This window comes from Oryx dammah, unplaced genomic scaffold (genome assembly GCF_014754425.2).
Source record: "Oryx dammah isolate SB20612 unplaced genomic scaffold, SCBI_Odam_1.1 HiC_scaffold_24, whole genome shotgun sequence".
In the NCBI taxonomy this organism is placed as follows: Eukaryota; Metazoa; Chordata; class Mammalia; order Artiodactyla; family Bovidae; genus Oryx; species Oryx dammah.
In genome coordinates, this window is record NW_024070208.1 from 34,134,492 (window position 1) to 34,161,193 (window position 26,702).

At 52.8% G+C, this 26,702-nt stretch overlaps 1 protein-coding gene across 2 annotated transcripts in view; it reads left to right on the forward strand.

Moving 5' to 3' along the window:
- SPATA13 (spermatogenesis associated 13) overlaps positions 1 to 26,702 on the forward strand; it is a 60,820-nt gene that overhangs the window by 28,553 nt on the left and 5,565 nt on the right. Inside the window, exons 1-8 of one of the 2 annotated variants that reach the window (XM_040266782.1) lie at positions 7,180 to 7,337; positions 16,248 to 16,384; positions 17,081 to 17,260; positions 17,519 to 17,704; positions 19,665 to 19,844; positions 20,548 to 20,780; positions 23,476 to 23,605; positions 25,210 to 25,582. In XM_040266782.1, coding sequence (XP_040122716.1) covers positions 7,283 to 7,337; positions 16,248 to 16,384; positions 17,081 to 17,260; positions 17,519 to 17,704; positions 19,665 to 19,844; positions 20,548 to 20,780; positions 23,476 to 23,605; positions 25,210 to 25,582 — 1,474 coding nt within the window. In that variant the 5' untranslated portion in view covers positions 7,180 to 7,282. Of the gene's footprint in view, positions 1 to 7,179; positions 7,338 to 16,247; positions 16,385 to 17,080; positions 17,261 to 17,518; positions 17,705 to 19,664; positions 19,845 to 20,547; positions 20,781 to 23,475; positions 23,606 to 25,209; positions 25,583 to 26,702 lie in introns of those variants that run through there. The other variant, XM_040266779.1, reaches the window with a different exon arrangement.

The window sequence follows — 26,702 nt, forward strand, 5'->3', positions numbered from 1 at the left end:
TTGATTTTCTTATGAACTGGCATTTGGGTCACCAAACAGAGTTGAGTCCCAGTCCCTCGCTGACCTTGGCAAGTCATTTTGCACTCCAGTCTTAATGTTCTCGTCTATCAGTAGGAAATATTACTGTTGTCCACAGATGTGTGAGAATGATCTGGTATATGCTGTAAGTGTGCAGTAAAGAGAATCAGTCATAATTCTGGTGACAAGGTAGTGATGGGTTATATTTCCAGCCAGAGTTCTGAGTTACTAACTCAGCCTCAGTAACCAGCAGTTTAACTGTTGACAGGTCATTTACTCTAATGTGTACAGACAGCCCTAGGAGTTATCCAAGAGTCCATGTGTGACAATGTTCTGTTTAATTATTATCCAGATGTCAGTTAAATCCATCTAAAGGCCAGACACTCAGGTTATTAGGGGGGAAAAAAGGTAACTCGACTGAATGTTTTCTTTTCACTCTCTTGACCCCAAATTTCAGACCTCATCAGAGATTTCCCACAGTATGTCCTAGAAATGCCTGAACTTTTTGTTGAAAGAAGAAAAGAAAAGCAATAGCAGGTGCTGAGGGGTGTCTGATGCCTTGAGATTACTTTAGCCGCACTGGAAAACCTTATCTGATCTCTTATTCTGTGGATAACCTCTGCATCTGCTTTCCTAAAGTTTTCTCTCAATGAGGAATCAGAGAGAAAGTACAAAGTCATTTGGTTCTTGCTCAGCACTGTTGGAGTAGGTGATTATAGCGGAGCTCTTGGGAGGCTGGTTGAAGGATGGGGATGGTGGAGCCCTGATGGTCAGTTGTGGACGGGGCCGGGTCTAGTTCTTTGCTGTCCCCATCCCATTTCAGGCTCTTGCCTGGGGTCACAGGCACTGGGTGTTTTTATTTGTGAATCAAGATGATTCTGTTCCTTTTGTCTGAAGACAGCCCTTAGACCACACGCCTGCAAGTCTGAGACAGGTGTCAGCTCCAGCAGCCTTGGCTGCTGTCTCAGCCTTATCGTTGCCCAGAATCAAGTTTTTGTTTTTTTTTTTTTCTAAAAGAAAGAGAGTGTTCTTCCTGTCTCAGAAAAACATCATGAAGTGTTTTTTTTTAACGTTTTTCCATCAAACTCTTGAAATTCTCATCTTTCTAACCTTTAAAACATTCTCAGTTCTAACACATGTATTTGTTCCAATCATTCTAAAGTACAGAGTTTAAAAAGTTTTCAAAATACCATGCGTCTAATGCCAAGTCTCAGAAACTGGATTTTAAAAAGAAAAGAATGGGGAACTATATTGAATACCCTATAATAAATGGTAATGGAAAAGAATATGAAAAAGAATATTTTTATTTGTATGTGTATAACTAATCACTTTGCCATATGGCTGAGGCTAACACAATGTTGTAAGTCAACTATACGTCTATAAAAAAAATTTTTTTAAAGAGAAGGAAAAGAAAGAATATTAAAAGTCGAGAGGAAGAGTGCAAAAGAGATAAACGTGAAGCAAACCACCACTAAGCCAAGCGCCTGGCCTGCATGCCTGTCCCTGTCTTGTGGATGAGGAATCTGAGGCTTGAAAACTTTAAGGTCGTGCTTTTTCTCGCTCAGCTAAGTGGGACTTAAGTCATAAGACAGTGAAGCCGGTGATCGGAGCAGATCAGGCAGACCCCAAAGCCCGCGTTGCTCCCATTCCACTCACTGTCTCCCAGATGCTACGCTTTTCCAGCATGGAACACAAAGTTATTTTGTTTATGTGCACAGAAGTTCACCCGTGTGTCAGTTTTTAAGGCCACGCTTAATAATTGCCTTTTATTAAAACAAAGACAAAACTGAAGTTCATCCATTTTCTGTTTTGCTCTTGTTATGTTTGAAATGTGTCCCAGGCCTTGAAGGATGAAAACCCCACATGGCTGTTCACAGAAGATGGGGCAGGCCTCGGTTGTCACGTTGAGATGGCACCTTGTCTTTTAAAGGGGAATTTTGGATCTGTTTCTGAATTAGCCTAAAAGTTGTAGTCGGAGCCCAAGAGGACCAGTGTCTTTGGGGTGTGTTTGGAGCGGGGTGTCGTTCATAAGGCATTGAGAGTGCATCTTCTGTCCGTTAGGGTGGGCGGGCACTTGGTGCCTCCGGTGGAAAAGCAGCAGCTTTGAAGACCCACGGCTCATCCTCTGCCTTCGGTTCCCACTGCTCCTTGTTGTCACCTGCGCTCCGTTCCCTGTGTGTTGGAGTGACGAGCCTGCCCTCTGTGCTCAGGAGTCTGGCTGCTGACTAGTATTTCAGGAAGACCTGCGTAGGGCCTGCCTTGCCCTCTGCCAGCAGGCAGCTGACCAAAACAGGATCTATGGTGGGTTGTGCGACCGTGTGGGCTAGAAAACGTTATGTATTGTTTTGAGGGTCTCTGTTCTGTGTTCTTCTTCTTCTCTCAAAAATGGTGTAACTGTGGCCTGTAAGATTAGTGCTAGTGTCTGTCTGTAATCCATTCAGGGACCCCTCTGGACACTCCATTATTTATGCTAATAGACAAGGGTACTGTGGGTCTGAGTTGTTGTTCAGTCGCTCAGTCGTGTCCAACTCTTTGCGACCCCATGGACTGTCGCCTGCTAGGCTCCTCTGTCCATGGGATTCTCCAGGCAGGAATACCTGGCTCTTCTGGGTTTCCTGCACTGTCAGGAGGATTCTTTACTGCCGAGCCACAAGGAAGCCCGTGAGTCTGAGTAACTCATAGTAGGTGAAGCTGATCACTTCCTGTTCAGAAATCACCCCTATCCCAGCTTTAGGGCATCAACGTCAAGGGCAGCCACTGGGTGGACTCAGAGCCCTTGCTGTGTTCCTCGTGACTCTGGGTGCTCAGCGGGGGTCTGGGCTGGGGCTCAGTCCAGCGGGGGCAGGAGCTGCCTCGGTTCTGACTTGTCCCAGCCTCCAGCTCACTCTCTGAAGCTGGCGGCAGTGCTGGTCGGGGCACAGCATGCCTGTCCTTGGCCTCCTACCACCCTGTGGCTGTCCTGCAGGTCTTGGTGGTGGGGTGGTACCCAATCCTGGGGTGGGGGAGGTTCTAGAATATTCCCAGGTTAAGGGAGTCTCTGCGCCATGCAGGGAGCTGCGGCTTTGGTGAAGCCGCAGCTGGGAATGTCGGTTGCTGAGCAGATGGCCAGTGCTGGTGACCTTTCCACCCCAAATCCTAAGGCAGCCATGTTAGAAGACCTGAACCATTTTGTACTTACGGAGATGCCAGTAACTCGGAGCCAAGTGCAGCCTTAACGGCCACCTGGTCATCTCAAGAGCCGGTCCTGGAGGGTAAAGGGATGAGTGCTGGTTCAGGCAGAGGCCCCACCACTAACTTCAGTTCAGTTCAGTTCAGTCGCTCAGTCGTGTCCGACTCTTTGCGACCCCATGAATCGCAGCACGCCAGGCCTCCCTGTCCATCACCAACTCCCAGAGTTCACTCAGACTCATGTCCATCGAGTCCGTGATGCCATCCAGCCATCTCATCCTCTGTTGTCCCCTTCTCCTCCTGCCCCCAATCCCTCCCAGTATCAGAGTCTTTTCCAATGAGTCAACTCTTCGCATGAGGTGGCCAAAGTACTGGAGCTTCAGCTTTAGCATCATTCCTTCCAAAGAAACCCCAGGGCTGATCTCCTTCAGAATGGACTGGTTGGATCTCCTTGCAGTCCAAGGGACTCTCAAGAGTCTTCCAACACCACAGTTCAAAAGCATCAATTCTTCGGTGCTCAGCCTTCTTCACAGTTCAACTCTCACATCCATACATGACCACAGGAAAAAACATAGCCTTGACTAGATGGACCTTAGTCAGCAAAGTAATATCTCTGCTTTTCAATATGCTATCTAGGTTGGTCATAACTTTCCTTCCAAGGAGTAAGCGTCTTTTAATTTCATGGCTGCAGTCACCATCTGCAGTGATCTTGGAGCCCCCAAAATAAAGTCTGACACTGTTTCCACTGTTTCCCCATCTATTTCCCATGAAGTGATGGGACCAGATGCCATGATCTTCATTTTCTGAAAGTTGAGCTTTAAGCCAACTTTTTCACTCTCCTCTTTCACTTTCATCAAGAGGCTTTTTAGTTCCTCTTCACTCTGCCATAAGGGTGGTGTCATCTGCATATCTGAGGTTATTGATATTTCTCCCAGCAATCTTGATTCCAGCTTGTGTTTCTTCCAGTCCAGCGTTTCTCATGATGTACTCTGCATATAAGTTAAATAAGCAGGGTGACAATATACAGCCTTTTCCAGACATGTGGGTGTAACTGTGTGTGGGTCTTAGGGCCACTCTGCCAAAAATAGCCTTAGTTCTTTCTATATCTGTAAACGTGATCATAGCATCCTGTGTGCTTCCAGCTTTTATCCTGACTTCCAAATATTTGATATTAATGTACAGTTGGGGTTTTTCTGCTCTCCAGTGGGACTCCATCGTTTTCTTAATTCTTCCTATCAGTAGTCAAGGTTGATGACATCCTAGTCCCAACCCTGTAGCAGTGTCTTATCCAAGGAGAATAGACTATTCCCAGGGGTGGGGGTTAGGGGTAGAGCGTGGAGGAGATCAAGGCTTCCTTCAGCTGTGCTTAAGGTCTTTGTTGCAATATTCTTATTGATCTGGTTAATATAGGCTCTAATCACTAAAGAATTTTTTAAATCTTAAAGTCAAACTGTCTCTGTAGGTTCTTCCAAAAATATCTTATCTTCCTTTGAGGAAGATGCAGTTTTGTTTGTTTATGAGGAAGATGCAGTTTTGTTTGTTTATTTACTATATTTTCCTTCTTTTTATCTTTATGTTTGTTTTGAGTGTGTGCTCAGTACAGTAAGTTTACTCAGCAAATGCCTTTGGTTTAAAATCCTAAGATCCCTTGACCCCGTCTCTGGATTTAGAAAAAGTCCTTGGGAAAGAAGCTTTCCAGGGAGAGTGAAAGTGAGCCGTGGACCCAAGTTAAGACAGTGCCAAGGAAATGCAGCCAAGAGAGGTTTTTTTGGGGTTTTTTTGTTGTTTTTTTGAAAACTTGCAGTTTTAACAACAAAAGAAATTTTTTTTTTAAGAAAATGAAAGCACTCTGGATTTCCTTTGCCTCCTGCTGGATTTCCGTCTCCCTTAGAAAGTGTGCTCATCAGAATGAGTTCCCACACGTCCCTGCTTTGTGTCTCAGCATTCAGCCTTCACTTCTTCATTAAAACCAGGTCCACCCTTGCGTTCCACAGGCTTCACTCATTTGTGAATTAACAGTTCTCAGACCTGAGTCAGGCTCTGACTCCACAGGCCGGGATGGGGCCCCAAGGGTTCACTTCCCACCAGCTCCCTAATCACCCTGTGCTGCTGGTCCCTGGACAGCACCCTTTGAGGTGGTAGTACATGTTACTGTGAAAAAAGGGGTTTGTGGCCTTATGGGACATTCTGTATTAAACAAGTTGACACAGGTGTCGTAATCTGGACTTGGAGCCTATGGGAAGCAGCCTTACCTCATAGACAGTGAGCTGCTCTGGGAAGCAACCTCAAGGAGTCTTTTGAGTCCCTCATGTAATGAAGCACTGCCTTAATTAAGGACACATACACTCCTAGTCAATGACTGTCTTTTAATCGTTTTTAAAAATTTGACTCTTTTAATTCATTAAAAAAAAAATATTTGCAAGGGGGAACTTCCCTAGTGGTCCAGTGGCTAAGACTCCAAGCTCCCAATACAGGGGTGTGGGGTTCAATCCCTGGTCAGGGAACCAGATCCCACATATAGACCAGACCTGGCACAGACAAAAAAATAAAAATAAAAATAAAAAATAAAAAAATCTATATTTGCATGGGATAGATTTAAAACCAGTCTGGTTTTGTGAGTGTAGTGTGTGTGTGTGTATGTGTGTTCATATGTGTGCACATTTTGCCTCTTTGTAGTTTATTGTAGCCTTAGCTGGATTTAAGAGTGGGATGCCCTGAGTCAGTAGACACAGCCACAGATAATTAAGGATAAGAAGAGCCTCTGGGGAAGCATGTGGTCAGGGTGGGTGTCTTAGTTGACGTTGCAGCTCTGCCCATTGACCCCTCGTGCTGTGAAGTCTGGGAACCAGCCAGTGATTACGGACTCGGGTTGTGAGAGCAGCTGCAGTCCTGTTTATTAATCCCCACACGTTCTCAAGAACCTGGGAGCGTTGTGGGAGGCTGGCTGTCCCCACTGTATAGACCAGACACGAGCCCCTGAAGGTCTGAGCTGGTGGAGTGAGATGAGGGGTCTGTCACCCCAGAGCCTGCACACATGGGCTCAGTTTTCAGCCGTTTATCGGGGGACGACCACATGATCACTACTCTGCGTGTGTTGTCTCCTTGCTCCTGAAGGTAAAAAGTTAGCGTCTTCCTGTCCTGAGGAAATGGAAGGAAGCTGTTTGTTAGTAGGTGTCGTTTCACAATAGGACTTGCTCACTGTAGACCACTGGGAAAAAAACAAAAATGAGAGAGGAAGTAAGTGACCCGCGTCATCTAGAGAGAGCCTCTTCAAAGAAAGAACAATTTTCTGCACTATAGAGAACAGACAGTTTATACAGTAAAACATATGCATATGCTTTTTATATAGAAGGCACACATATTCACACATATACATTTTTAAACAAAATCTCTCTTAAAGTGAGTTTACAGATTTGCAGTTAATATAAATGTGATGTCAAAGCTGAAGGTTTTGGCACACCAGAGCATGGAATCCCAACTAGTTTGAACCTAGTGACCTCTGTGCTTCTTCCCCCGTGAAATAGGTCCTTTTTTTTTTTTTCTGAGCCCTTTTATTTCTTTTTTATTTGGAGTATTGTTGATTTATAATGTTGTGTTGATTTCTGCTGTACAGGAAAGTGACTCAGTTATACGTATTACTATATACTTTTTTTTTTATACTCTCTTCCATTGTGGTCTGTCACAGGATGTTGAATGTAGTTCCCTGTGCTCTGCAGTAGGACTTGCTGTCTATCTGTCCTGTGTGTGATAGCTCACATCTTGCAAACTCTATGGGGGGTCAGGCTTCTGGGTTATAATGAAAAGCAGCAGGCGCCTTGCCTTGCTGTCAGTGGCATCGGAGGCTCAGGGGGCTCCTGATAGGTTTCTGGCTGGCCGTCTGGCCTGCGTTTAGACTTCCCTCCCCGCTGTCCTGTCTGGGCTGCAAGCTCAGCCGCCCGCGGGTGCTGTGAGCTGTGAGGCTCTGGCCAGGCGGGCAGAGGCGTCAGCAGTGAATAAGCGCTTTCTGCGTTTCCGCAGCCAGAGCCTGTGTGATCCTCCACGATGCTCAGTCACCCCACAGCCCCGCTCTGATCGCGGCTGTTTCCCACACACGAGGATGGTGGCGAGGGGGGAAATGGCAAGATTCTGGAGTCTGGAGAGCCTTCACCCGGGTATGTGTGCAGACTGACCTCGTTGCTGAGTCCTCTCTGTTCTCGCAAGTTGCAGGGCTCTGTGTGCTGCCTCTTGTCAGGTTGTGTGTGTGTGTCTGTGTGTGTCTGTGTCTGTGTCTGCGTGTGTGAGCGAGTCTTTTGTCTGGACCTGGGGTCCTGAGGGCAGTTGTAGCTGTTGTTGTTCTTCAGTCACTCAGTGATGTCTGGCTTTTTGTGACCCCATGGACTGCAGCACGCCAGGCTTCCCTTTCCTTCACTATCTCCCAGAGTTTGCTCAAACTCATTTCAAAAGTTCTAGCTGTGGACACAGTAAATCAGAGGCTGGTTTGAGTTATGCAGCCATTGATATGAAATAGAAAATAGCAAGAGTCAAGTGTGGATTGTTCTTTATGAGTTATGGATCTGGTTTTTGTTGTGCTAGGCTTTGCTTCTGTTACACAAAACTTCTTTATTCAGGGGACGGTTGTTGGGGTACATAACGGTGTTCCTTGCTAATTTGGGGTGTGTGAGGTTTAACGGTATGAATTGATTTTGGAAAAATAGTCGACTGTTTGCAAAAAGTGTTACTACCCAGGACTTGGTTATTTGGGGCTTTATTCCATAGTTGCTTTTCAGTGTTTTTGTGAGTGTTGTCACTAGACTAGTTCCTAGGTGAACTTAGAAAGGTGGTTCTCTCACCCTAGGAGGTTATCACCTGGCACCCATGTATTCTTTTAAAGGAGTAAATGCTTCATGGAAAGCATTCTGGCTGACTGCTACACATCATGCAATGGGAAGCTTGAAAAAAGAGTCCTGTCTCAGTTTTTGTATTAAGTGAATTCCAGCTGCTCACCCTGGAATGAATGGGAATTACAGGTGACAGCCGGAGGGCAGCGTGGGCCTCCCCGCACTGCACTGAGTACTCTGTGCTTCTTGTTGGCCTTCCCTGTTTTGATTGGCTCCCTGTGCTGGCCGAGCACAGACAGGGGTGTGGTGAGGGCTTCACTGACGCAAATTCAGAATAAAAAAAAAAACAAGTGGCCCAGTGGTTTCTGCGTTCAGGGCTCAGGCCTGCCCGCCGAGTGGCTGTGCTTGTCACTGAGTGGCTGGTGACCCCAGGTCCTACGTGAAGGACAGCTGGCTGTCTGCCAGCCTCCTGGGCTGGGGGTGCGCCTGTGTTTACCCCAAGGCAGCCGGTGATGGAGCCCGCCCCCCGCATTCCTCCACCCCAGGCGGGCACAGGGCCCAGTCCTCCCTCCCACGTGTGTGTATGGAGGCCAGGAGAAGCTGGGTTCAGCCCCTGTGCTGAGCCCGACACTCTGGGAGGTGCAGGCGGCCAGGCCTCCTGCTAGGGGTCTGCGCCCTCCCTCCCCAAGTGCCCTCAGGCTCCAGGCTCCAGCCCTGCCCGCCTTTGAGTCTGGCTGCCGAGAGAAGGAAGGCGCGGGCTCTGCTGGGGTCGTCTCTGTTCCCGATGGTTCTGTGCGTCCCCAGCACTGTCTCTCATGTACCTGCTTGCTAAGTGTGTATGTATGTAAACGTGATAGAAACGACCACAGATGCAACAGCGGGGAATCAAGTGGAGAGCTTGCTTACTGCGGGGATTCTGTCGCAGATGAGAGCCCTGAGTGGGCAGGGGACCCTGAGGGACAGCCTGGCGGCCCCCCAGAGAAAGATCTGGCAGGAGCGGGTGGGGAGGGTGGGTGGTCAGCAGTCCTGCCCTGTGGCCGTGGTTAGCGAGGCCGAGGCCCCGGGCAGGTGCCCAGCAGGCTTGCTTCGGAGCCAGACAGACCAGGACTTGAATTTCAGCCCCAGGACTGGGGAGCAGTTCCTTCACCTCTCGGAGCCGTAGTTTGCTCTTGTGTTGACAGACATTGATGGTTCCAGGACACTTCCAGCGTGGGGCCTGGTACACACGGAGTTTATCCTGGAGATGTGGTGAAAGCAGCCGGGTTCCTTCCCAGGGTGGTGCAGCCTGCCTGCGAGGCATTGCCAGGAGCCGAGAGGGGTGCAGTGGGCACGAGCTGCCGGGGCGCCTGGGGGAGGAGCAGGGCGCAGACAGAGGCCCGGGCAGCCACCATCAGAGCTGAGCCGGAGGAGTAGCAGCAGCGTGCTGAGTGGGGACAGATGCCAAGGGATCAGCCCAGGGGAGAGCCCAGGGCCTAAACCCAGGCTTGCACCAGGGACTGAGACTGTCCTGCCTCTGGGCCCCCAAGAGCACAGAGGCCCAACCCCAGCCTGCCCATCTCAGGACTCTGAGGGCCCCTCCCCAGGGGTACAGAGCATGGAGGATGCACAGGGCATGACTTGCCTTTAAATTGAGAAGTAAAAATACACGTGGTTTGAGCCAAAGCTTTCTAAACAAATCTTTTATAGGAACAGGCCACCTGGCGGTTTGGTATCAGTTCAGTTCAGTCGCTTAGTCACGTCTGACTCTTTGCGATGCCATAGACTGCAGCACACCAGGCTTCCCTGTCCATCACCAACTCCCAACTCATCAGAGTCTTTTCTAAGGAGTCAGTTCTGAGGGGTGACTGGTATAAATAAGGAGGTTCTGGGGCCTTTGGTATAAATGAAGCTCTATCTTGGTGTGACCCTTGTCATTGCTCGGGCATCAAGGGTAGCCACGCCCCAGGTCTAATCCAGATGTGAAGTTCTGTCCTAGGAGGGGCGTTTCCAGGAGACCCGTGGGCATCATGAAGGGGTATCAGTGGAGGGCAGCGCATCCAAGCCAACTGTCCTCTTTGGCTGTATTGTCATCGACGTGTTTAGAAGACTCACAGAGCACTGCCCCGTGTGTGGAATGGTTTGAAAGTCTGGGTGAGGCGTAAGGGGACCATCCTGATGGTGTCAGGTTGAGCCCTGAACAGGAAGGGTGTCTCCTGTAACTAGGTGTGAGCTGACATTGACCAGCACGGGCTTCCTGGTCCCTCAAGGTCAGTGCTGGGGCAGGAGGGGTGGATATGAGAGACTCAGAACAGCTCAGGAGGGTGTTACAGTGAAGCTGCTGAAATATAAGGACAGTGTAAACACAGTGAGCATATTAAAGTGAGTAAATCTAATAGGCTTGTAGGACGTGAGAGGCAGAGACTGTTCCTGCCGCCTGGGGCTTGGCCAGTGGCAGGGGAGTGGCGAATGTAGGCAGGAGTCCCAACCCCACCCCTCACCAGGGAGAGAGAGCTCGGCCCCTGGAAGGAGGAGGGGGAGCTTATGGGCTTTCTGGGTGGGGCTTCGCTCCAGGTGGAGTGGTCAGTGTGGACTGAAGGACCGTGTCCTTTTTTGCTGAGAGCAGGGAACACTCGCTGGCACACAGTGGCTGAAGCCGAGGTGTTGAAGCAGCCAGATCCAAACCCACTGCGGAGATGAGTCTCACAGCACACCTCCCAGGGCAGGTCCCTGCACTGGGGTTGAGGAAGTCGAGCTTGGGCGCCCGTGGTTCTAGAATTCAGCCAGGTATCAGAATCGCTTGGAAAGAGAGCTCTGGAAAGAGATTCTTGGCAAACACCCCCTCCTACTCCTCCCCCTGCCCCTGCCCCCTGGAGGACCTGGCTCTCTGGCCCAGCACCAGGGTCTGTGTTTTTCTGAACCCTCCCCACCCTCACCCCCCCCACCAGCCCAGGATGGGAAGCCATGGACCCTGCGTGTTTGGGGACCACTGAGGGGGAGTGGCCCTGAGGTCGGGGGGGGGTGGTTCTGGCATCGAGGCCCCCTGTGTCCGTGCTTGCCCCCTCTGGCACCTCATGGCTCAGGGGCCGCCCTGGGTGCAGGGACGTGGCCGGTGGTCCAGCCCCCTGCAGCAGCAGCAGCAGCAGCCTGTCGAGTCCTCCCTGGGCTCTGAGCACAGGCTACCTGCCCCCCCGCCCAGGTTTGCTGTTTTGCTCTTCAGATGGGAAAGATGGGAAATGAGAACAATTTATCTCCAACCCGAGGAAGCCTGAGGGGTCAGCAGGTTTCCTAAAATTGTATTTTTAATGGATTATTCCAAGTGCAGGAATTTTCCTGAAGTGACCTGTGTTTTAGTGGGAACCACCGCGCCCCCTCTCCCCCCCGCCGGAGAGTGCTCTGCCTATCGGGTGCTGAGTGTCCACACCCGTGTGGCCCGCGTGGCAGGTGCCCACGTATGACTCCACTGTGTCAGCTGTTACCTTCCTCTCACCTGTCATCTGCCCTCCCCAACCCCATGTGACAGGTAAGAGAAAGGCAGTCTCGGGGAAGCTCGGACCAGGGCCTGGCTGGGACCCCAGCAAGCTCTTGTGCTTTTTAAATTGTGTCACTCTGAGTAAAAGCCCTTAAATCTGCAAAATTAGGCCAGATGGGAGAGACCTGTGTCCTGAGAAAAACTCCCCCTGGGACACGGACTGGGGGCCTGTGGGAGGGCCTTGTCCTTGGCGCATATTATAGTCCGAGGTTCTCCATCGGTGGTGGTATTGACATGTCCTGTCCTGAAAACTCGCCTGGAGGGCCTGTTGCCAGGTTTTGTTCCTCACAGACAAATCCAGGTCCAGACAGAAGTTGTCACCCTCCCGAGAGAAGTGGACACTGCTCTTCGCTGGTACTTGTTTATAAGCTCACATGGTCTCTACCGAGTTTGCAGCAGTCCTGACTATGAAGGCACGTCCACTTTGGCCACAGTGGTCTCTCCTGGATGTTCCTGAAGCCGAGCTGGGCCAACGCTGGAAGGGTGGATGGGGTTTCCTCAGATCGGTGCTTGCAGGAAGAAAGCAGAGCCTGGGGGAGGCAAGAATTTGGGTCTGAATCTTAGGATGAGACTGTGTGAGGTATGGGCAGGTGAGGGGGGAGGTGGTCCACCCAGCGCAGCCCCTGGAGTCCTGGGATGTCTGCCTTTCCAGGGGACGTTGACATGACGATTAAGCAAGCACGGGTAGTTCACATTCTGCACGTGTACAATGCACACGATTGCTGCACTGTCCCAGAGTTGTCCCTGCGGGTGTGTGTGCTGTCATCAGTGTGCAGGTCTTTTAGACCCGAAAGACGTCCCCTCTGGGCATGGCTGCAGCTGTGAGGGTGCAGTGGACAGAGGAGCAAGCATGTCCCCTCTCAGATTCCTCTGTCTTAGGGGTCGAGGTTTCCGTTTCAGTTTGCAACAGTCTTTGCTCACCGTTCACAAGATCCTTTTCAAACATAGCTTTCACACACCTACTTATTCAACAACCCTGAACATTCATTGGGAGGACTGATGCTGAAGCTGAAACTCCAGTGCTTCAGTCATCACCTGATGCAAAGAGCGGACTCATTGGAAAGACCCTGATGCTGGGAAAAATTGAAGACAGGAGGATAAGGGGATGACAGAGGATGAGATGGTTAAGATGGCATCATTGACTCAATAGACACAAGTTTGAGCAAACTCGGAGATGGTGAAGACAGGGAAACCTGGCATGCTGCAGTCCATGGGGTTGCGGAGGGTTAGACATGACTGAGCGACTGAACAAAAATAACTTATTCAACAAAAGAATGATGCTGCTGGCAAGGACCTGGAGACTTGGAAGCCCAAGTGCTCCTGGTGTGACATGGAGCAGCGCGGCCACCGTGGGGAACAGCGTGCAGGGACCTCAGAAAGCTAAGTAGAATTTCCACACGACCCAGTCATCCCACCTCTGGACACACATCCAGGAGAATCCAGAGCAGGACCTGGAGGAGGTGTTCACACAGCCGTGTTCAAGAGGCGGAAGCACCCCAAACGCACCTGGATGTTTGCATGGATGAAGAAAGCTCGGTATCAGGTGCAGTGGAAGGAAATCGGATACAGGCAACTACATGGGTGAATGTTGAGGACCTTGGGCTAAGGGGAATAAATCCGCTAGAAAATCACTGTGGGACTCCACTCAGTGAAGAGTGTAAGGTGTGCAGAGCCCAGCAACAAGGCGGGAGGCTCGTTGCCAGGCAATGGGGGCGTCAGTCTTCAGTGGGGCCAGAGGGTCAGTTGCACAAGATGAGAAAGTTCTGGGGTTGGTTGCACAACCACGTGAATGTAGTCAACACTGCTGAAGTGTACACTTAGAAATGTCCAGGATGGCCCATTCTATGTGTTTTTTACTACTAAAGGAAGGAAAGAAGGAAGCTCATTAATTAAGGTTCCTCTTTCATTATTAGAATGTATTAATCTGTCCTAATTTTGTGGAAGTGCATTTTGAGAGTCAGTAGTAAGTCCACAACATGCAAAACAGTCCTAAATAAAGAGTCACCGCTGAAAACCAGACAAGAAAGAGTGACACATAATAACCTCCAGGAAAGGCCCCGTGTGAACCTGGGTCTGCAGGTGACACACAGGCCTCGGTGAGAAGGCGACACTGGTGAGTGGGCGGGCTCGGGGATGCCTGCCCAGAGGGGTGGGCTCTGCAGGCGAGGGGGGCATTTAACTGGAAGGGAATGGAGGTTCCCTGCAGAGGACTCTGCACTGAGGCAGTTGGTTGGCTGCTCTGGGGTTCTCGTGCACACAAGGGAACCGTGTTTCCAGAAGTCGGCCTTGGAGCCGCATAGGGTGTGGCTGGAGAGGGTGGCGGGGGTGGTAGGCAGGGAGACCTGGGTGTGTACCCCACTTCCACCGACCCTTGTGCCCCCAGAGGAGGAGTTAAACTCCTGGGAGCCTGAGTTCCCTCACCAGCAGTCTGCCGTTCATTATTGAGTGCCTTCTGCACGCCAGGGGTTACACTGGGTGCTGGGGTACAAGAATAGACCCCGCCTATTCCCTCAAGAAGTTCTGACCTCAGAAGGGAAACCGTCACAAAGGCAGGAGTGTGGGGTGACAGGAGCCCTGCTCTGTGCAGACAGCATCAGAATCTGCCCCCACCCCTCCCACCCAGACCCTGGAGAAACCCCACTCCCTGAAATACGTGTGGACCGTAGCACAGGAGCACATGGGGCTGTTGACTTAGAAGGGGCTTTAAGATCCTGAAGGCAGTTAAGATCACAAGCGGTGAGGACAAGGGGGTCCGACAGACTGGGGTGGCGTGGTCCCCCCCGCCCAGTCAGCTGTGAACACCATGCTGTGGTCGGGCAGCTCCCCGAGGGCTCCATTAGAGGCAGGCTGCAGGCTCGCTGTTGCCTCCCTGGTGTCTGATGAGAGACTCGTGTGCCTAGAGCAGGTGTGTCTGCCTTCTCCAGGTCCTCTCCCTAACCCCCAGACACACCCCCAAAAAGACCGCAGAGCAGTGTGACACAGCACAGGGCAGGGGCGGCCGCACGGCGCTCACACACACGTGCACGCACACAGCAGGAACCCTGGGAGGTGGGCCCCTGAGCGAGTGGCAGGGCTGGAGGGAAGGGCGGAGGAGAGCTGGGGCCTGGTGTGCAGAGCGGGGGGGCCTGGCCCTGGGCAGACAGGTGTCTGCAGGGCACTCGCAACGTGGCCTGTCCAGAGGGATGGGCTGGGGACGTAAGATGCACTTAGGTCACAAAGACTTGGTACAAAGTAAGGAATAGGAAATATCTCACTTTTAAAAAGTTAAAAATAATTTCCAAAAATCTCATTTTTAAAACCAGCTTCAGTTTAGAAATAGACCTGTCCCTGAGGGGAAATTCCAGCTGGTAGGTCCTTGAAAGAATCATTAGGGCTCTCCCTCCGCCATCACCATCTGGCCAACCTTCCTCCTCCTGCCTCCACCGCAGCTCCTCCCTTTCCCATTAATTCTCCCAGTAACCTGGGATTTTCTGAACCGGGTAGACTTTATCCTTTCTGTTGCCCCCTCATTGCCTGGACCTGCATGTCCTTGAATATCACACCCCTTCCCCGCCCGCCAGCTGTCTGTCTGGGTCTGATGGAGAACCGTGGTGCCTCCTGCTTCAGTTGACCCACTCCTGCAACTGGTGGTCTGCCCACACCCCCTACCCGCTTCAAGCTGTGGCCGAGTCACTCTTGTGCGTCCCAGCACACCAACATGGATGTCCTCACCGCAGTGACTCTTGTTAGCGAGTCCCAGCTAGAATCAAGGATGCTACGGACTTGACACACATTATCTCATCTAATTCTCCAAAAAGAACGAGACTACTGTTTACAACAGAAGGATTGGGGCTCAGGGAGATGAGGTGCCTGGTTGGGCTCCCTGCCTGGAGAGGGGCAGGCTTGAATTCAGACTCAACACCTGATCTCTGTCTGCAGTGCCAGGGACCCATCACTCCCCTGCCCAGGCGCCTTGCTCTCCAGTCCCTCTTTGTTCGAGGCCCTGGTGTCCAAGTGCAGCTACATGTGTCCACAGTCAGGAGCCAGGCTCCTCTCCCAGGAGACCCTGTCCTTCTCACAGGGACATTCGGTGACAGATGAGCCTTGGCGAGGAGCCCACCATCCTGAAAGGAGATAGGAGTGGCCAGGTGGTCCATCCTGAATGCTGCCCCCATACTCAGAAGGTGCTGGGTAAATCTTAATTGTGACACGTGAGCCCTGGCCTTTGCTGTGTGGACGACTAGGAAGCCCAGCTGCTGGGCTCCACTTAGGATACCCTCAGCACCTCCTGATTCAACAGCACACACTGTGCCTTGCAGGGAAACATGGCAACGGACACTTAAAAAAAAAAAATATATATATATGTATATAAAATTTCAACTTTGTTTTCCTCCTCAAGCTTATTTAGAAACACTGCATCTGTTACATCCACTTTGGAGCACAAATTTCCAGCATCACATGTTGTTTGCTCAGTATCCTGACTCCGGGAATAACCCTGCATGTCACCGTCTGCAGTGGTCTCTGAAGTGTCCCCTTCCCACCGACTGGGACACGAAGCGCTGGCTCCTCCTAGCATCAGCTGCTATCTTTGGATTATAATAGCTCAGTAGACATTTTCTAATGGTTTCTTACTCTGGGTAGGACAAAAAATGACAACTTTCCCACGAGGGCGCATTCTCAGAGCTTACAGGTTTTGTCCTTATATTTTTGCCATTAGCTGCATCTTTTAAACCATACTGTTGTTCTCTCTCTCTCAGTCTCTTCCGATGGAGGTGCGGAGCCGTCTGCCCTAGTGGACGACAACGGGAGCGAGGAGGACTTCAGCTACGAGGACCTGTGTCGGGCCAACCCCCGATACCTGCAGCCGGGTGGGGAGCAGCTGGCCATCAACGAGGTACTGGAGTCCATTTTACATGGGGTGGCCAGTGTGTCTGGGCCAAGAATCCACTCCTACTTGTCTCTCTGGTTATTTCTTAGTGAACGTATTCTAACACGGAGAACTCCAGTTAGGCATTTTCAAGGGCGATTTATGTGATTAAGTGTTGCAGATGACCGAAGCTGTCCCTCCCAGTCAGCAGGCCGTCATGATACCTGGAGAGGGCTTCTTGGTCCAGGCAGTGCCCTGCCTACCTTTATAAAGGTCTCACAGCCCTTGTGGGCAGCGAGCGTTAGTTACTGCCCACGTTTTGGCAAACACTTGGAAACTAAGAGGCTGAGCGACCTACTAGGGTGGCAGAACAGAAGTGAAGCACGACTTTCTCCGAGCTTCTTTCTGCTCCTCTGCGTCATTAGCACTTTTTTACAGAAGTCTTTGCAGCAGCCCCTCTAGCCTTGGGAGACGGTTTAGAGGCTCAGAAACCCCCTGGGGGAGTGAACAGTCCATTCAGTCTCACTTGTTGGGTGACTGACTTATGGATTGAGTGGGCTCATGGGTTCCTTTAAGAGCACGTGAGGGTGCCCCCCCTCCCCTCGTTCTTTCCCCCGTTGTGTCCTGTGACATCAGGTGCTTGAGCATCATCCATGTGGGTGCTTGGGGGGCGGGGCTCAGAGTCCCCCGGCTAGGTGCTGAGCGCCCACCTCTCCATTCTAGCTGATCGGCGATGGCAGCGTGGTCTGCGCCGAGGCCCTGTGGGACCACGTGACCATGGACGAACAGGAGCTGGGCTTCAAGGCGGGGGACGTCATCCAGGTCTTGGAGGCTTCGCACAAGGACTGGTGGTGGGGCCGCAGCGCAGACAGGGAGGCATGGTTCCCGGCCAGCTTCGTCCGGGTGAGTGTCCTGTTTCTGGTGGCCGGGTGGGGCAGGGGCAGTGCCAGGACCACTCTTTCCTTATCATGCATTGAATCAGACCTCTCTGCGGTCAGGGTGGGTGGTGGAGCAGTGTCCACGGGGGTCAGCTGGTGTCGCTGCTGCGTTTTCAATGCTCGGCTGGGCACCTGCCGCCCTCCTGACAGTCCTGGGGAGTGGAAACCAGGGGACCCGGGCCTGGTGCCGCCCCCACTGACTGTTCTCCCCGTGTGGCTGCAGCTGCGCGTCAACCAGGAGGAGCTGTCGGAGGGCTCCAGCGGCAGCCCCGGCGAAGAGCAGGAGGAGGACACAGGTAGGGCCCGCCACAAGCACCCCGAGAGCAAGCAGCAGATGCGGGCCAACGTGGTCCAGGAGATCATGGACACTGAGCGCGTGTACATCAAGCACCTCCGGGACATCTGCGAGGTGGGCCTGGGCGACGCCCGTGCGGCCCCTCCCCTGCCCCGCGGCCCCTCACTTTACCCGCGGCCCCTCCCCTTACCCTCGGCCCCTCCCTCCCGGCCCCGCACTCCCCCACCTCGCCCAGCACAGCCGCTGGCTCACGAGGTGCTAGTCCACCCCGGGCAGTGTGGATGGCTCGCCGTCCTCAGGGTTCAGTCCCGCCACCCTGAACCTCGGTCAGAGCGAGTGACCGTGCTGGGAGGCGCACCTTTGAGACCCACCGGACCCTCTCTGAAGCCCCGCGGGGTCTGTCTCACCCAGACGCAGACAGGGACACAAGTATCCTCTGGTGACACCCCGACTCTTTCCTACGGTATTCGGGATCCCGTTGGCAACAGTCTCCCCCCGCCCCCCAACATGGTATTTCCCGTATTTGTGGATTCTGTACAGTGGTGGGCTAGACTGTCCTGTGCTCACTCTGGTCACTCGAGCCTCCTGGCCATGAATGCGGACCCTGCACTTTGTGGTCAGCTGAGGGGGCCCAGCAGGAAGCAGGCCAAGTGTGCCCCCTCTGTGGGGTTGGCTTCACCCCCAGATAAGGACCCCCAGCCTTTGGCTTATGTGTCTTGTTCCCTGGGAACCCACGCTTGAGGGAGCTAAGCCTCATTTTAGGGGAACAGCCCCTGCTGATGACTGCTGAGCCCAGCCATGCCCCTCCCCCGGGGTAGGCTGACCTCGCAGCACTCATGGCTGGTCCGTGTGCCCCGAGGGCAGACGAGGAAGCCCAGGTGCCCAAGAGTAAGCTGGGTTGGAGTGTAAACCAGACCCGCCACCCTACAGCCTGTGGTCTGTTCTGCCGTAGTCAGTTCAGTTGGTGCAATTACATGGTGCCCACTTGGGGACAACTATAGGTGTCCCACGGTCTTTCCATCCTAATGCCATTCCTACCCCCGTGCATCCAGGGTGTAGAGAATTAGCCGTGCTGTCATCAGTGCAGCCTCGGGTTGGAGATATCCAGGTTTGTGTCGTTTTTCTCCAGAACGCGGGTGCCGGTGGAGCCCCGGCTAAGCCATCCTTGGCCCTGGACTGGGACAGGGAACAGTCAGCGATGTGCTGGGCAGGCCTTTTTGGCTGTGACGTGGAGTTAAGGATGGAAGCCTGGGCATTTTAGGAGTTTAGAGAAAGTGTGGCAGGACCAATTTCTGAGCTCTAATGTTTGAAACCAAACCACCTGTTTCATGAGTATAATCTGGAAGCTTTCTGTGGTTTCTTGAAGTCGTTCAGCACGGCCGCTGGCTCACAAGGTGCTAGTCTACCCTGGTCGCTCCGACTCTTTGCGACCCCATGGACTGCAGCCCACCAGGCTCCTCTGTCCATGGGATTCTCCAGGCAAGAATACTGGAGTAGGTTGCCATTTCCTTCTCCATAAACCCAACCACACTTATATTTTCTCTTTCCTTTTGTCTTTAACATATTTAGGGCACGTCTTAGCTGTGGAAGTATAATTAGCCCATCAGGGACCCCCTCAGGTTAATATAATTTTCTCTAGTTAAAACTCACTCTAAGGCTTCCCTGCTGGCTCAGTGGTAAAGAATATGCCTGTCAATGCAGGCGACATGGGTTCATTCCCTGGTCCGGGAAGATCCCACATGCTTTGGAGCAGCTTAGCCCCTGCACCTTGACTGCTGAAGCCCACACACCTGGAGCCTGTGTTCGGCCATAAGAGAAGCCACAGCAATGAGCAGCCTGCACGCCACGACTAGAGCAGCCTCCATTCGCCACAACGAGAGAAAAGCTTGTACAGCAAAGACCCAGAACAGCCAAAACTAAAAAATAAATTGTGTATATATATATATATATATATATATGTTTTTTTAAGCCCACTCTTAAGACCATGTCTCTGGGCCCCCAAAAGCAGTATTGTTGAAATAATTTCTGTGAATTCCTAGATTCATAAAAAAGAGTTTGCTTTCCTGTGTTGTAGGGCTACATTAGACAGTGTCGCAAGCACACGGCAATGTTCTCGGTTGCACAACTGGCCACCATTTTCGGAAACATTGAAGACATTTACAGATTCCAAAGAAAGTTCTTGAAAGACCTTGAGAAGCAGTACAATAAAGAGGAACCTCACCTGAGTGAAATAGGGTCCTGCTTCCTTCAGCACGTACGTCACCTTTTACTTCTTATTAACAACGTCACATTGAGTTAAGTAATTTAGAAATGTTTCTCTGCAAAGAAGAGGGGTCCCTTTCTGTTTTATTTCTTTGTTTGATTAACTTCCCATAGGATGGAGGCGTCACTTGCAAATTAAGCTGATTAGTTTACATGGTTCATCTTGACCTAAATACCCCAGGTCTTTATTTTTTTCAAAGTCTTCTCACTTCTCTGGGGTTTGGAGTTAGTGGAGTAACTTCTTGGAGGTGGCTGGGAGGGCCCCCCAGGGAGTCCGGGTTGGGGGGCAGCGGGGAGGAGGTGGGCACGTGGACAGCAGGTTCTGCCCAGGAAGGAGGCCTATGACCCTGAGGCAGGGCTCTGCGTCCCCCTGGTCACCAGGAGAACCCACCAGAGGGCAGGAGGCAACCAGGGCAGAAACCAATGCCTCTCCCTTGTCCCGGGTGACGTGGAGGGCGCCGCCCCCCAGGGAGGACTGTGCCCCTGTCACACCCTCTGGGAGTCCGTGGAAGGGGCCGGTTTGGGGGCAGGGGGATGCTGTGTTCTCCGCAGCCTCCCCTCCACCCCTCCCCACACAGAGGAGTGGGCGCCACGGGCTCCCCTGTCCGGGATGGGGGTGGGGAGACTGGTGTTTTCCACGCTCGCGCTCGCGGGGCCAGAGCTCCCGAGCTGACGCGGCTCCATGCCCTCCCCAGCAAGAGGGCTTCGCCATCTACTCGGAGTATTGCAACAACCACCCGGGCGCCTGCGCGGAGCTGGCAGGCCTGATGCGGCAGCGCCGCTACCGGCACTTCTTCGAGGCCTGCCGGTTGCTCCAGCAGATGATCGACATCGCGCTGGACGGCTTCCTGCTGACGCCCGTGCAGAAGATCTGCAAGTACCCGCTGCAGCTGGCCGAGCTGCTCAAGTACACCGCGCCGGAGCACAGGTAGGGGGCAGAAACCTGGACTCGGAGGGCCGCCTGGGTCATACTGTTATTACCTAGTGGAATCAGAGTACCGTTATAGAGGGGGAGGACACACAGGATCCCTGAAGAAGCAGGCAGTTTCCAGGGCAGGTTGAGTAGGGGCCACGGCTTCCTGAGGTCCTGCAGGGCTCCCGCCCCGTTCTGGTGCAGTGCAGTGCTTGCTCCATCCCCAGCCCGCCCACCCTGTCCCTCTGGCTCTGAGCACAGGGCTTCTGGTTGTGGTTATTAAACGCTTCACCTCCCTTTGGGGCTTATTTGTGAATTAGCAGCTTTCGTTTTCCCACGTGTACAGAACCGTGTCTGATCTTGCTGTGATTGGACGTCAGCTCTCATCCATTTGGTCAGCTCTGGGATGTGGATGAGGGTTTCCCCCATAGGCCTGGCTGCTGGGTGCCCTTTGCTTACAGCAATGATCCCTCGATGAGTTTTCAGCATCCTACAGCTGAGGGCCAGTGGGGATGCAGCTGTCGTCCAGCAGTATTTTAGGGTAATGCTTCTGTGTTTATGAAAACCAAACCTTGTCCCTGACATCTGTGTCACAGCACAAGGCTTTCCCTCCGCCCGCCGCCCTCGGAAGGACAGGGGTCCGTAAGGACAGGGGTCCATTGGGAAGAGGGAGCCAGGAGAGGAGAGTGCCTGGAGGAATTTGCTGCAGCAGACCACCAACTCTGCTTAACATCTGTCTATTGCCCTGAGAGCAGTCAGATTCTCCAGGCAGCGCCCGCCCTGCAGGTTCGGGGACGGCTCATTCTTCTGTCCTTGGCCGCTGGACTCCTGCAGAGAGACGGGCCTGGGAAAGGGGGCTTTTCACAATTAGATGGAAGGTAGAAGGAAAGAGCAGGGTCGCTTAACGACATGCCCAGACAATGATGTTAGTTTAAAGAATCAAGATGAAAGGACCAAGAGAAAGGAGTTTGTTGAAAAAAATTAAAAAAGAAGCTGTTATTATTTTTTTTTCTGATGGGAAAATCAGAAAACTTCAATTAAAAAAAATATCAAAGTCAGGCAAGTCACAAATTTGAAGAAATCTTTTTGAAGAGAATAAAAAGACGTCATGATGAGGAACCAGAAAAAATAAAAATGCAACTTAGGAAGCAGAACATCTTGAAAGATGGGAAAGCTATACCAGGGGTGCACTCATCGCCTTTCAGCACTTAATTTTTCTCTTTTTAAGGGCATTTTTCACTGTGAAGCATTTGCATACTTTGTTTCACCAAAAAAAAAAAAAAAAACATTTTAAAGGATATGACAAAAAGCCATTTCCTCATCTGAAGTAAAACAAACCAAAATATTTTAAAAGACCATTACATTCTGCCTCTTTTCTGGAATTGTACAGAAAAATTTGTAGAAAACAGTAATTTTGCATACTCTTCCTTATTGCTGGAGCCCTCTCTGGGGGGTTTGCTCCCGTTATTTTGGCAACCCCTGTGTGCCACTTGGTTCTTCTTTTCTGCTCTGCTTCTGTCTGAAGACAGGGGCGTCTGATCTACCTGGAGATGGGGGTGAGGTTGTTGTTCGTTTGCTAAGTCATGTCTGACTCTGCGAACAGAGAAACTGCAGCGCGCCAGGTTCCTCTGTCCCCCACTATCTCCAGGAGTTTGCTTAAATTCTCGTCCATTGTCCGTGATGCCATCCAACCATCTCGTTCTCTGCCGCCCCCTTCTCCTTTTGCTTTCAGTCTTTCCCAGCATCAGGGTCTTTTCCAGTGAGTCAGCTCTTTGCATCAGGTAGCCAAAGTATTGGAGTTTCAGTGGGGTGGGGAGTGTTTGGTAAACAGCAGAATCTGCCCCCAGGGTTTTTTCCGGGTTGTGAAGGACTGCAGTCCAGTCCATCCGAGACCCTGGGGCTGTGCTGTCCCAGAAGACACTGGAAAGTGCTGGGGGAAAGACTTAGCTCTTAGCCAGGCGACTGCGTTCTACATCCCCAAAGTGTTGGTGATGGGCAGGGAGGCCTGGCGGGCTGCAGTCCATGGGGTCACAAAGGGTCGGACAGGACTGAATGCCTGAACTGAACTGGAAGTGTCAATGCAGAACGAGAGCTGCATGTAAACCTTTCTGGCCCCAGGCCAGCTCTCCCCTGTGTGCAGACCAGAGCCTCTGTTTTCCCGGTGTCTCCAGGGTCTGAGGGGCTGCTGGGCAGGGGGACGTGGCAGTTTTGTTTGACCGCAGTGTGTGGAAAGCACCAGAAATGAAGGTGCTCGAACACAGGAAATGTTGGTCAGCATTTACACAACTCACTCATGTCCTCCCATGTAAGACGAGGCTCAGCCAATCACTCCTGGAATGAGTGGTGACCATCACAGAACTTTACAGGGAAAACTAGCTCTGTGTGGACCGGAGCCAAAACAGAGGCCTGTCCCTTCTTTGTTAATGAAAATCACCCCTCATCACTGTGACTAAAACTTAGTTCTTGTGGCCTTTGCTTTCATTCACTGTGGTTTCTGGGAAACGATTGATGACATTCTTATTCCAGAAAACTCTGCTGGCATCTGGTCGGCTCCCTTAGCCTACGCGGACTGTAGCCTACTCACGGAGGAACAGTGGCTGTTGTTTAGAGGCCGTCTTGTCTAGGCTCTCGGTATACAATCAAGGGTGGAGCGTGTTGCTTCATGTGTCCTCGCCTGTTACATGGTTAAAATTAACCCCTTACTTTGTAGTGATTACGACAACATAAAGGCAGCATACGAGGCCATGAAGAATGTCGCCTGCCTGATCAATGAGCGGAAACGCAAGCTGGAAAGCATAGACAAGATTGCGCGGTGGCAAGTGTCCATCGTGGGCTGGGAGGTAAGTTGGAGCCCACCACCCTAAGCACCGAACCCCCCTTTACCCCCCCACCTGTGGTCCCCTGGTGGGATGACACACTTTACAACCTGTGATAGGTTCCCTCTGCTCTTGGCTTCCATGGTGTGATGTTTTGATTCACGCTGTTGAAGTTAGCAGTCAAATGCTTGACCCTCCACCTCCACTGGGAAGTACCCTGAAGAGCGTCTTCAGAGTACCCAATAATCAGTTTATTGGGTACATCCTTTTTCCCTCCTGCCTCATGGTGGGCTCCATGAGGGCGGCTGGAGCGCGCTCACAGAGCAGCAGGCTGTGTGGAGGTGGGAGTGCGCGTCCCCTGTGACCTGGGAGAGAGGGATGCTCCATCTGTAAGGCGAGGGGCAGGCAGGAGAGGTGTTACCTGCAGGGCTGGTGAGGACCGTGTGAGACAGCCCGAGTGGTGGTCCAGCGTGTGCACACACACATATGCACACACACACATACACGCACGCTTTTATTTATAAAAAGAACAGGGACAGCAGCTAGAGCTTGTACTTATACTGGATTCACACATGCCTAGCTCTGGTCTAAGCCGTTTAAATATATGAACTCGTTTAACCCTCTCAACAGTCCTGGGGAGTAGGAACTATTATTACCCCATTTAACAGACGGGGAAACCGAGGCACAGAAAGGTGAGGGAGCAGAATGGGCCCCTGGCCATCACCAAGGACAAGCCCATGACGTGCAGACGGCTATGAGATCCAGCAGGGGGTGTCCCGCCTCTGATCAGCTGTCAGAACTCACTCTCCCCAAGCAGTGAGGAAGTGGAACTTTTTTAACTAAAGCAGGTGCCAGCAGTGAGTGCTGGAGAGAAATACTATTTTAAGGTGCTCACAGTCCCTGGGTCTCAGCCTCCTGTTCCGTGAGTGAGGAAGCTGGGGCACAGAATCCCCGCAGGCTAGCATTTCATAGTCAGGATCCTTTGCCTCCAAAAATACTGTGTATAACTGAGATCAAGGAAGAATAAAATGTTAAAGGCCAGTACCATAGCAAATAGCATAAAGTTATGTTGGGTTAGATCCAACCTAAATATTACAGAAGTGTGTTTTTCTTCCTGCCCTTGTACTCTGACGTCTTGGGGATTGTTTGTTGTCCAAAGCTTACCAGTTTCTTGCTGGCATCGTGCCATCTGGCCTTTTGTCTCCGGGGCCCTGAGCTGGTTATGCGGGGAGCTGCTGTCTGACTGACTCAGAAGCTCCCTGCCTGCAGCCTAAGCGCCCGGCCACAGGGGACCCCCGCATTCTCAGGGCCTGTCCAGGCCTGCCGCCCTTTCGGCTCCCAGTGGGGTCCCTCCACCCAGCATTTTTCACCAGGTCTCTCTGATAGAGGGGACCCCTTAGGTGGTACACAGACTCGCTCACATTTTCTCATGGAGCCTAAAAGATAAATTCCCCACCTGAGGAGGCTGTCAGCGAGATCTGACCAGCCTTTGGGGGCCTGCCCCACACGTGGGCCCCATGTACCTGGCCGCCTGCAGAGGGTTCCTGCCAGGGTCCCCCTGTACCCCCGGCACCTGGAGGAGACCTCCCCTCAGGCGACCTCGGACGTGCTTGCACCCCTGCCCCCAGGGCCAGGACCTCCTGGAGCGCAGCTCGGAGCTGATCCACTCCGGGGAGCTGACCAGCGTCACGCGGCAGGGCAGGAGCCAGCAGCGCACCTTCTTCCTGTTCGACCACCAGCTGGTGTTCTGCAAGAAGGACCTGCTGCGCAGGGATGTGCTCTACTACCGCGGCCGCACCGACACAGACGCCGTCGAGCTGGTGGACCTGGAGGACGGCCGCGACGGTGCCCGCGGGCCGGGCCTCAGGAACGCCTTCAGGCTGGCCAGCCGCACGGGTGACGAGGTGCACCTGTTCTGCGCCAGGAAGCCCGAAGACAAGGCACGGTGGCTGCAGGCCTTCAGGGACGAGCGCCAGCGGGTGCAGGAGGACCGGGCGCTGGGTGAGCCTGGGGCCCTGCTCACCCCCACGGGGAGGAGGCCGGGAGCCACCTGCAGGTCCTCGCGTTCCCGAACTTACTGACGGGACCGACCGGGCAAGGTGCTGTGGGTCCAGTGGTTGTTTCACAGATGAGGAAATTGAGGCCCAGGGCCCCGCCCACTCTTAGCCTAGAGCATGGCTGGTGGAGTTTAACACTACCCACCCTGCCCCCGCCACAATCCCCACAGGGAGCCTGACGTCTGCTCTCTAGCTCTGCTTTGCACATCACACACGGTGCATCCACCTCGCTGCCCGGTCTGTCCGGGCCCAGCAGCCCCCTCCCCGCCCCAGAGCTCAGGGCCGCTAGGGCAGCCTTGCTTCCTGCCCAGCCCCCTCCTGTCTTTCCGCTCCCATTCCCCAAGGCTGGAGCTGCCAGGCCTGGTATTTACGATGCCCCACCCGCCTACACCCAGGTCTCCAAGCCCGGCCCAGAGCCACCCCCGGACATGGCAGGGGTCTGAACACAGATGGCCATATGGAGACAAGGCCTGGGCCCCGGAGACAGTGGGGTGTAGGGCGGCATCTGCAGCCCATGGCCCCCAGACCTCAGGGGCTGAGGTCGGCCCTGCTGTGAGGGGAGCTTGCCTGGAAACCAGGAGGGGCTTCAGCGGCCTCCTCTGACTTACACGAGTCCACCACAGAGACTCTCACCCATGGGAGGCCTCCCAGGTCTCACCAGTCAGGCAGAGCAGTGATTGCTTCTCAGCTCTGCCTCAGACAGGCCTGACTGTACCCCTCTCGGCACAGCCATGCTTCCCTATAGCTGGGGCTTGGGGGACAGGGATGGGTGGACGAGCAGATGAGGGGGAGGAGCAAATGTGTCCTCCAGGGGCTGGCAGGCCTGTGGCCCAGGCACGTGTGGGGTGAGATAGGCAACCTGGCCTTGCCTAGCCTGTCGCGTATGTCCGGTGTCTCCTGCTTGGATGCATCCTGGCATCGTGAACCAGGCAGGTGTGGAGAGCGGAAAGGAGGTGGAGGGCCGGGCGGGTCTAGGGTCTGGAGCCTGGAGGGGACCCTAGGGCCTGTCAGGACAGGGGTCAGTTGTGTTGAGGGGCCAAGGCCCAGGGCATTCTACCTTTGCA